The sequence below is a fragment of the Parasteatoda tepidariorum genome, chromosome 7 (genome assembly GCF_982258835.1).
Source record: "Parasteatoda tepidariorum strain Cologne lab strain chromosome 7, Ptep-v5.0, whole genome shotgun sequence".
Classification (NCBI taxonomy): domain Eukaryota; kingdom Metazoa; phylum Arthropoda; class Arachnida; order Araneae; family Theridiidae; genus Parasteatoda; species Parasteatoda tepidariorum.
In genome coordinates, this window is record NC_141761.1 from 98274171 (window position 1) to 98286438 (window position 12268).

General features: G+C 29.4%; 1 protein-coding gene across 1 annotated transcript in view; it reads right to left on the minus strand.

Moving 5' to 3' along the window:
- LOC147807346 (SEC14-like protein 4) overlaps positions 1–12268 on the minus strand; it is a 47531-nt gene that overhangs the window by 13628 nt on the left and 21635 nt on the right. The window contains exon 7 of the mRNA XM_087168348.1: positions 2156–2234. Within this exon, the coding sequence (XP_087024474.1) occupies positions 2156–2234 (79 nt within the window). The remainder of the gene's footprint in view (positions 1–2155; positions 2235–12268) is intronic.

Below are 12268 nucleotides of genomic sequence, written 5' to 3' on the forward strand. Positions count from 1 at the left end.
CATAGATGGCGCTGTGGCAAAGATTTATTCTTTCTGATATTTTTGTTGTATTATTTTTCTCTCTTGTGAAATAAACATTATTGTGTTCATTTCTCCGCCTTCATTTTATTTTGGAATCCAAGCATATTTATTGATCAATCTGTTAATCTACAACCATACATATTTGCAATTGTGAGTAAATGATATTTCATGAAAATTCCAGTTATGCCACTATTATGCTACTCATGTTACAGGACGTTGCTTATAAATTTTTGTTTTTAACTACTCGATATTAATAGGCTTTTTTTAATTTGCTAAACTATTTCTTTGGATATTAGATATTTTACGAGTTTAAAATAAATTTGAACATTAAACAGTTGTCTCCGACTAATGAAATTTTAGTTCAGTGAATACATTCTATAAATTCGAAATGTTAATTTAAAAATATTATTGAAATGCATGTAAATAAAATCTTGATGTATATTAATGAATAAAATGTTCGTAAATCAAGGTAATAACGTGAATTAAATGTGTGCAAAAAAAAAATTCACAAAATGTGCACGTTGCGTAATTTTTGGAGCTTTATTTTAAAGAAAGAACCAGCGATATTAAAAATAGTTCTCTCGCAAAAATTAATTATCAGCCATATGGTTTAATTATCAATTAGTTAAACAATTAATTATCAGCCAGTTTCTCTTTCCGAGACCAATAACATACTTATGAAAATACAGGCCACATTGCGCAATGAATAATAATAATAAAATAATTTAATAACAATAAAACTTTTATACAATTCCACAAATGTTGGTGGAGTTTTGAAAATGGGAGTCTATTTTTAAGAACCCGAAAAATGATTACTATCTTCATATATTTAGAAGTAAAAAAGTTTTATATAGCACCAATTAAAATTATGGTAGTTGTTTCTTTGACAAAACAGACTATTTCCAAAATTTGAATATTAACTTTTTTTCCAGTAAAATTAATTAAAAATATTATTTCATAAATTATTTAAAGACTTTTTTTTTATTCGTAATTGCAACTATTTTATAATGAACTTCATTCGTCTTTTATTTTAACTTTAATTATATTTAAGTTGTTCGACAGAAGTTTAGTTCATATCTTTCATTCTGTATAATAAACAAAAAGCTGAATATTTATTTCAATATCATGTGTATTTTTGAATAGAACTTTCCATGTTCAAAAACTATTTACATGCATAATTATTCATGCATATATAATATTGTAAATGAAATATTTATCGATATTTTATATTCAAATATATAACACAGAAACATTCATGAAAATTAAATTTTATCTACTCTTCTGTGTAAATAAATTTACAATAATATTATTACATTAATATTAGAAGTGGTAAAATGAATTGAAAAATTATTAAAAAAGAGTTTACCTGAAAATTTTACCATTGAATTCACTAAAACATTTTCTAATTACAAAATAATTTCCATAATGGCTCAGTGACTAAGGTACTGCATGTGACTAAGGTGACTTAAGGTACTTGTCGTTGAGAAGGATCAGAGTTTGATCTTCAGAGTGAATTATTGAAACCGTTGTGGCTAAGGCTAGCTTTACAGCCATTAGTCACGAAATTTTGGACCCTTTACCGGCTTGTCCCCCTGAGTCACAATGGGGTATCCAGAAACATTCCACTTTTTGCAAATTAATTGAACAAATAATGAAGAACAATTAATAGCGGTTAAGGTACTAAGCTGTCATTGTGACTGAGGTTCAATCCACAGGGGTGGCTTAAGACCCTAGTGCACTATTTTCAAAATCAGGTTGCCGGTCGCAATATTGCGGATCATTAACCTCTTTGACCTCAAGACTCACAGCTGGCTGTAAGATTCGCTTTATACAAATTAATTTAAGAATGCACTACAATTAATTTATAAATTTAATTGTTCAGTTAACAAACTCATCATAACTGTTCGGGAAAGAAATTCATGCGTGCTCTTACATGAGGATAAGCTCTAGAGAAATTCAAATTAAAAGTAGGTTCGTGAAATTAAACAAAAAAGGTAATCAAACACTTGATACATTTTATTATTAAAATATAAGAAAAGAAAGACTTAAAATGGATTATGTTAAAAAATTTTTTTAATACTACTGTGGGCACTAATGACAGCAGGTATGATAATCTGAGCATATATTTCCTTACTTGGTTTATGAGTTGCAAATGAGAGTGGGAAATTATCAAAATCAAGTACGTGAATCCATTTGTCAACATTTCTGTTCCACTGCAAAATTGTAAAAAAGATATAGTAAGTAAGATATCGATATAGAGATATAGTAAAGATATCGTTATATTAAGCAACTTAGAACATAATTTTCAAAATTTTTCTCTCTATATATGAATTGCTTCATAACAGTCGCTGAACAACCGACCTAATTTTTTGCGTTTACGACTGCTAATGTTCAACTCCGTAGCCTTGTAATTTTGAACCTAATCTGGAAGACAAGGGAACTCCTGGATCAAGTATTGGGAGAAGTTAGCCTTTGCGGAAGGCTTTTTAATTGAATTACAACCCGCGTTTGAGTTACATGGCGTGGAAAACCACGAAAACCTCCCACAGTTAGCCTGACTAAGAGGACACCCTAACCCATGATCCGCCTACCACAGAGGATATTTTACGAAAGTACTGTGGTCGGTGCAAGCCGGAAGCGGAGTCCGTATCGACCAGCCGATGCTGGGATTCGAAGCCGGTTCACCTCCACTGAGCCATCATGGCTCATATGAATTGTTCAGAGTTTCCACCCTTACTCTGAGCAGCAAGGATCATAGTGGTATAGCGGGATACTAATGATTTGCATATTTTAATGTCACGTTGAACCATTTTTTCCAGTTCAGTAAAATAGTTTGATAGGCAAATAAAAAAATATCGGAAAACAGTCTCAAATAAAAGTAAAATATGTGTTCAAATTGATTACCGCTTGAAGCTGTCAAACAGATGCAACGTTGTTCTACGAAACTAAATAGAATATCTAGTAAGTTAGATTATTTTAGTTTTGTTATAATATAAAACTAAACAGACTCATACTTTAGAGCAAAAATATGTTATACAAAAGTACCAAATAATTGAAAGAGTGTTGTCGAAAAACATGCTTTTTTCTCATTGCTTTTAGTACAGCATGTTTTATACTCAAATAACGTTCCAATGCTTTTAAATACAAGAGGTTGTATTCTTACACTGAGCTATATTTAAGGCCAGTCTCGCACATTCAACGAACGAATTTCTGTTAATGCGATATGCTAAATAATATAACACCGGGGTATACATATATATATATATATATATATATATATATATATATATATATATATATATATATATATATATATATATATATATATATATATATATATAAAGCAAAATAAATAAATACAAAAAAACACGAAGAACATTAAGAAAAACAATAAGTTTCATTTATTGCGCATAAGCTCCAAGCAGGCAATTCATGTTTCTTTCTCTTTTCCATTTTCTATTTTTTTCTTAAATAAATATTTATTTTCTGAAATTATTTATAGTCAACTTTCTTAAATTACCCAGTATAATATTACCTTGAGCACATCCATTTTCGGGCCCATTCTTGGTAACTAACAAGTCAAACGCACTTCAGTAATGCAGTAAGAACGCTTTTTAAAACAAAACTCCTAGTTACGCTCAATTTACGCTTTTGTTTTCATTTTTTACAATCTTGTTAAGAAAGTATTTAAAATCATTCTTGAAAAATTGCCCATTTATGTAAGTTCATTTGAATTCGCTACTCGCTTTATAGATCATGTTTTGTGTTTTATTCGGATTTTTCTTTATATTTTTCTCTGATTCACGTGTTATTTTTACGTATTGGGCTGTATTTTATTTATTTGTAGTAATTTTTTTCAAAATTTTTTGAGTGCTCCTCACACTATTGTATTGATATATTTTGCTTTGGCTATATTGATACAATATTAGAAAGCACTCTTTTTTGCGGATATAATCGTGTGGGCTGATGAAAAGATTATATCTTTTATTTTCCAGTTTTTCTTAAAAAATTTATCCTTTTTTTTTCTTCCAGATTTTTATTATTATTATTTTTTTCCCCAGTTTTTTTTTAAATTCTTATCATTATTTTTCTTTCCCCCCCTTTTTTCATAAGTATGTAATTTTCCTTCGTTTTATTTCATTTTGAACTGGAATTTTCATGAAATATGAATTCATATATATATATATATATATATATATATATATATAATGCCTCATACGAGTCTTTTTATATCAAATCTTAAGCTTAAAACAGATGTCTCTAATCAATTTTAAGATGTAGAAATCGTTCTCTCACTAACAGCCATAAAAAGTCAAGAGACCAATTAAAAGATTATTTTTTGAAGTTAAGGGGCAATAATTTTCAGAGAAGTAAGCATTAAGATAGACCCAAAAATTCCCCAGCGTCAGAATGGCGCCATCCTTTTAGCAAAACAAAATCTCTAAATTTTCCCATTTGAATGACGTTTCATTAAGATAAGGACATTCTTGCAACCAATTCCTTTTCAGAATCCCCCTTTAAATATCAGGAGCAGCAAAGATGCGTGGCTTTTTCATATTTTCATGGCTCGATAAATCTGCGCTAAATCCCAACATCCCCCGTCATGGAAAATCCCACCAATGTAATCCATGAAAAAATCCAACGAACACTGTTTTAAATAACTTAATATGAATTAATAAAATGCCTATTTGTTTGAATGAGCCTGAGTCACCTGAATTATCTGTTATTTGTTACACAATATATAGATCTGTTATCTATATATTGTGCAATAGACTATAAAGTTTCGACATTCATAAAATTACATAAGGGCTATTTTTAATATTTTCAATATCAAAAATAGCGATTGTATAATTTAAAATAACCATCAGTCAGACTAAACTAAATGATCCAAAAAGCTTAGATGTTTATAATTTAAACAGCAGAAACATCCTAACATTTATATTAGAAATCTGCTGTAATCAGGAAATTTATACATTATCTTCATATGCCTTCCTTGTTTCTGCGAATTCCCAAATAGTTGGCAGTAGTAAATGTCTTAGATTCGCAGCAGGAGCAATTTTAGTATATATATATATATATATATATATATATATATATATATATATATATATATATATATATATATATATATATATATATATGTAATACAAAAATTAAATACTTTTGTATTAATAAAAGCATTAAAACTTCATTCCTTTTCATAAAATATCTTTATTAAAGGATAAGGGTAGAAATTCTATTTTGGGACTTCAAGGCTAAAAACATGCCAATGAATAATAATTAGATTTATACTTCAAAAGAGAAGTTATTTTAAGATCTTTCACTTCCATATAAGGAAAGATTAAACGATTTGCTATGAGTAATAAATAAATTTGATGAGGCGTAAGAATACAGAAAAAGCATATGACTGGACCTCACCACAACTTTTTATCATCCTATAAAATAGAGGAGCAATATTTTGGTGTGTGCTTTTTGTTGTTTATCATGCTTAAATAAAATCCGTCAGCTTAGACGGGATATGTGTTCCCCCTCTCCCGCTTTGGAGAGTGGTTAAACTGCTATTTCACCATCGCTTAATAAAATAAAAGATTAAACTGAAACTGGACTCCTTAATCATTCTGCTTTTTTAACTAAAAAATATCGGTGTGGATACACCGCATATTATAAGCCGGCAGGATGTGGCTTCGCGCTGGAAACTATGCCTAAACTGACTGCTACTTCGTCGCCTTGGAACTCCCTTTTTCACCCCCTTGGTTTAAAGAGAAAAAGCTTCATTGGACTCCTGAGATTAAAAAGTTTTCGATTGTGGGGGAAAAATGAAAAGACTTCCCACCCGGAAGAAATCGCCTAACGTCGTTCTGAAGGATTCCTCATCCCTTCATTCACCCGGGAGTAAAATTGCTTCATCGGTGATTTTACGGTACCAGTTCCGGTACATGCGCCGCTACTAGAATGCTGAAAGTGATTAAGGATTTTGTGTCACAGTCATGAAAACGTTTGTGTCTACACTGCCTGTTAGTGCCCAAGAAACAATGGAAGTGTGCGATTTATAGTGCGAAAGTCCTAATCAAGTGTGCGAAAGTCCTAATCATGATGTTGTGAAAAAAAAGAAAAAAGTGTAGTGAGTCGGCACCGAGTGATAAAAAAAAAAGTGTTGTGAAATCAAAACATAGAAGAAGAAAACCAATTATGTGCGCGTTTTTTATTCGAAAAATTAGAGGAGCTTTTGCTCCTATGGAAAATTCCTTTATAGGAAAAAGATTTATTTTCTTTTTCGAAGTGTGACAAAGATAAATCCCGTGCATATCTGCATATATTTTTTTTCTCCTTCATAATAATATGAAGTGCATTCTTGTGTTTATATTGATTTTTTTTTATTTCTTTGATATATAGTTTTATTTTTATGATACATTTATATTGCTTTTAAAATGTTTTTAAAAGAAATAGATGTGGTTCAAACGTCAATTAAAGTAATGAAGGCAAACAAAATTAAGTTATTATTTAAACTTTTGTTTCCAAATGATTTGTCTAGATTAAAACGTAACAAAATTCTAAATTTTTCAGAATTTTCTTTTGAAACTAACGATAATGAATTTGCAAACAAACTGAAAGAAATTTGTGATACCTTTAATTTTTCGGATTTAGTCAAAATTTCAGACATTCTTAATATTTCCAGTGAAAGAAATAAAGAGGAAATTGCCAAGCATATTTTAAATTGTTTATGTGATTTTAATCACTTAAAAAATTCGATAGTAATTGAAAACCCCTCCGAAGATGAGGAGGAAGCTACTCAATTTAAAAGTAAACAAACTCAAACTGATTTTGAACCACATTCACCAACTAAAACTTATATAAATAAATTTACACAAGTTGGTTTAAATTCTATATGTACAAAAAGTAGTGTTGATGAAGATATGGTATCCTATAGTCAAAGTTCAGGTAATTATATAAATAGGGAAAATGAAACAAAATTAGTAGTTAGTTTTTCAGATATTGAAGCAGTTACCCCTATGTTTAATGGAAACCGCTATGATAACATAAATTCTTGGTTTGAAAGTTTTGAAACTCATGCTAATTTATTTAAATTATCTGATATGCAAAAATTTTTATTTGCAAAAAGATGTATGAAACAAAATGCATTAACTTTAATTAGAAGTGAAACTCAGTTAAATTCGTATGAAAAATTAAAAAATCTTTTGCTTGAAGAATTTGGACTTAGTTGCAATAGTGCAGAAGTACATGCAATGTTGCAAAAAAGAAAACAAAGGTATAATGAAACTCTACAAGAATATTTCCTAAAAATGAGAGAAATAGCCACTCAAAGTGATATTGATGACTTAGCTCTAATCACTTATATAATTCAAGGAATACCAGACCAAACAAATAATAAAACAATTCTTTATGGAGCCAGTAATCTTTTTGAATTCAAACAAAAACTTAAACTTTATGAAAAAATTAAAAGTGACTTAGATAAAAATAAATTTCAAGCTAATAAGGGACCATATGTTAAGAAGTTAGAAAACCCGAAATATGACATTAAGTGCTTTAAGTGTAATGTACCAGGACATAAAGCCCCGGCTTGTCCTAAAAATAAAAATGTAACCCCGAATGTGACAAAACCCAAAATACATCATACTACACAGGAGAACCCATTGAATCAATGTAAATATTGCACTAAGAAAGGACTTTTGAATCAATTTCACAGGGGCTCTTCGTGTGTAAACAACCCTAATAATGTGGTTGATGTGAACGTTTAAAATATGACAAGTAATCAATAGCAATTACTAATATCCGGATATATAGCTGTAAATGAGTACCTTAATGGATATATAGTTAAAAATGAATACCTAAATGGAGGTAAAGTGAAAAATAAATACCTAAAGGGACGTCCAAAACAAAATAAAAATGAAAAAGTAAAAGAGATATTATTGAATGTTGATACCGGGTCAACATTGAATGTAATACCAAAAGATTTGGTGTTAAAATTGAATATTCCTATTAAAAAATGTGAGGAATTAAAGGTTACCCAAACGAAAGGACAACTAACACTTAACAAAATTTGTGAGTTTCCCCTTAAGTTAGGCAAAATTGTTAATTCAGTTAAGTTTTTTGTAATTGATACTGATTTACCATATGCTTTACTTGGGTTGCAGGCTTGCAAAGAGTTTTGTTTGCTTATTGATTGTGTCGGGCCAGTTGTTACTCAATTTGGTAAGAGATTGATCACCTCTGCTAATACTAACAATAACAACTTATCTTTGCACATTAGACAGCAAAATTCTCAAAATGTTAAGGGTAAAAATGTTGAAAAAATAAAAGTTGAAGATGTTTCAGTAAAAGTAAACATTGAAAAAAATAATGTAAAGGGTAACAAAAATAAAAGGAAAAGGACAAATAGGAAAAAGAAAAAATGTCCAAAAATTTCAAATGATTCGAAGATAGATCTAGGTAATGGATGCATACATTATCAGGTTAATATCGACGAAAAAATAAAAAATGAAAGCGAGATAGAAAATGTGGACTTAAAAGAAATTTTAGAAAGTTATGATGATATTTTTGCAAAACACAAACACGCCGTAGGAGAAATTAGAATGGAACCGCAAAGAGTCAGGTTAACCTCATATTTACCTATATCTCTAAGGCCGTACAAAACATTCCCAAAACAACAACAGGAAATTGATTTACAAATAGAGGAATTGTTAAAAAATAACATTATAAAAGAAAGTTCATCCCTTTATGCTGCCCCAGTAACTTTAGTGTTTAAAAAAGATGAAAATAAAAAGAGTCGTTTATGTATCGACTTCAGGAAATTAAATCAAATTACAAAAACAGATTCTGAACCTCTACCTTTAATACAAACTTTAATAGAAAAATTGTCTAATAGTAGTTATTATTCTAAAATAGATTTATCACAGGGATATCATCATGTTCGTATTCATCCTGAGGACACTGAGAAATTAGCATTCGCTACTCACAATGGTCTATTTGAATACTTAAGATTACCTTTTGGCTGGAAGAATGCCCCGAGCATTTTTCAACGTACAGTTCGTAGAATTTTAAGTAAACATAAAATTAAATTTGCTACAAACTACTTTGATGATATCATTATATTTTCTAATTGTTATGATGAACATTTAACCCATCTTAAAAAGATTTTTGATATTTGTAAACAAGAAAACTTAAAATTAAAACTTTCAAAATGTTCATTTTTGCAAAAACAAATAGAATTTTTAGGATATGAAATTAAAAATGGAATTGTATCACCCGATAACCATAATATTGAAGTGATTAAAAAATTATTGCCCCCTAAAAATGTAAAATCATTGCAAAGATTTCTCGGATCAATAAATGTTTACAATAAATTTATTGATAGTTATGCAAGTATTCGACATCCATTGAATAACTTGTTAAAGAAAGATGTAAAATGGGTGTGGTCAGAAAAATGTCAACAATCTTTTGAACTTTTAAAAAATGCTATTATTTGTAAACCAATTTTGAAAATTTTTAACCTTAATCATGAATGTCATCTTTTTGTTGATGCATCATTAGTTGGAATTGGATGCGTGCTAAAACAGACAGATGAATGTGGTGTATTGCATCCTGTAGCTTTTCATTCTCGTTCATTAAGGGACTATGAAAAAAACTATGCAATTACAGAACTTGAATGTCTTGCTATTGTCGATTCTCTAAATAAATTCCATCATTACCTCTTTGGACAAAAATTCACCATACATACTGACCATGCTGCTTTAGTTTGGCTAAAAAATGTTAAAAATTTAAAAGGTAGATTATTTAGATGGTCATTATTGTTAAGTATGTATGAATATGATATTAAATACACAAAAGGCTCTGCTAATTTTGAAGCAGATTGGCTTTCGAGAGATGCAACACATTCAATTGTCCAAAGTAATAGTAAAAATAATAATGTTCATGTTTCACATTTATTGAATTTGAGTGAAATAGTGGAAGCTCAAAGGAAAGATAACTTACAAGGTAAATTTGTTGATATCAATAATGTTTTGTGCGTACGTAAGAAAAATTTTACTAAAATAGTTGTTCCATTTTCGTTAAGATTAAAACTTCTGCAAAATGCTCATGATAAATTTAATCATCCAGGAGTTCAGAAAATGATTAACTTAATAACCCCTGTTTATTATTGGAACAACATAACTTCAGATATAACAAAATTTTGTAAACATTGTCATACGTGCCAATTAAATAAAAAACCGCGACAAAAAAGATTTGGATTATTACAATCCTTACCCCCTGTTAATCAGTCTTTTGACTTACTAGCAATAGATAGTGATGGTGGATTGAATTACTATAATTCAACAAAAAAATATTTAACTTTAATTATTGACCACCTTACACGCTACATTTGGGCTTTTGCATCAAAATCCATTAGCTCAGAGACTTATAAAAATTTTTTACATCAAATTTTTCAAAATCAAATCCCTAAATCTTTGTTGAGTGATCGAAACGCTGCCTTTACTTCTTCTCATTTTAAAAAGTTTTTGAAACATAATAAAATTCAACAATTATTGGCAACTGCACATCATCCACAGTCTAATGGCAAGGTTGAACGCCTTGGTCAAACAATAATTACGCGTTTAAAATGTAAAATTAATGAAAAACCTACTAAAACTCCCTGGCCTGTTTTGTTAAAAGATATAGTTAATACTTATAACTTAACTCCCCATTCTGTAACAAAATTTCCACCTGCATACCTCATGCATGGTAGACTCCCCTACGAAAATCCCTTAAATGAAAAAGTCTATCCACCTGCTGAAGAAGCTAAAAAAATAGCAATTCAAAGAACTAGAGAATATCATGAAAGAAATAAAATTTATTATGATTCTAGATTTTTAGATATAGACTTTAAAAATGATGAATTAGTTCTGTTTGAAGAATTTACTTATCCTAATACGAGGAAGTTGTCACCTCCTTTTAGTGGACCGTATAAAATTCTTCAAAAAATTTCAGAAGTTAATTACAAAATAAATAAAAAGAATAATTTGAGTAAACAAAATTTTGAAATAGTACATATTTCAAAGCTTAGGAAATATCACAGCCCACAAATGTTAAAATTAAATCATGAATAGTCACCAACAGAAAATTTTTTACTTTCTTCAAGGGAAGAAGTAACCCCTATATTTTTGAGAGATCCGAATCGCGTTGTGTGGAGATGTTTACCTCAGCATCAGTTGGGAGTGAGGGCGAAGTAACATAAACTTTTTTTTTCTCAACACAGTGAGAAAAAACTTTCTAAACTATTTTTGTTTTATCCAGTCTGGATCTCTCAATTTCACAGTGCTTCATGAAACTCTGTTTTCCTCCATTTCAACGGGGAATACAGAATTTCATCAAGTAAAAAACCCCATTAACCATACAGAATCTTAAATTCTGATTAAATGACACTTGTTGTCCAGGTTCACTAAATAGATAAATTGTATTATTATGTTTTTATTGTTGTTGCTGTAAATAATTTTTTTTCACATATTGGAAAAAGGTTATTTATAGTAGGAAAGAGGACAGTCATACCAACATAAAGTATATATTCATAGTATTCTAAATTTTATTATTTTTTTTTTGGCTTACCAAAATTTTTTTTGGGGGGGATGTAATACAAAAATTAAATACTTTTGTATTAATAAAAGCATTAAAACTTCATTCCTTTTCATAAAATATCTTTATTAAAGGATAAGGGTAGAAATTCTATTTTGGGACTTCAAGGCTAAAAACATGCCAATGAATAATAATTAGATTTATACTTCAAAAGAGAAGTTATTTTAAGATCTTTCACTTCCATATAAGGAAAGATTAAACGATTTGCTATGAGTAATAAATAAATTTGATGAGGCGTAAGAATACAGAAAAAGCATATGACTGGACCTCACCACAACTTTTTATCATCCTATAAAATAGAGGAGCAATATTTTGGTGTGTGCTTTTTGTTGTTTATCATGCTTAAATAAAATCCGTCAGCTTAGACGGGATATGTGTTCCCCCTCTCCCGCTTTGGAGAGGGGTTAAACTGCTATTTCACCATCGCTTAATAAAATAAAAGATTAAACTGAAACTGGACTCCTTAATCATTCTGCTTTTTTAACTAAAAAATATCGGTGTGGATATACCGCATATTATATATATATATATATATATATATATATAATATATTTAGCAACGGGACATCTGTTTTTCAAGAAAGGAACCAGTTGCAGGAAATTCATGTGGCAAGAGAATAAAG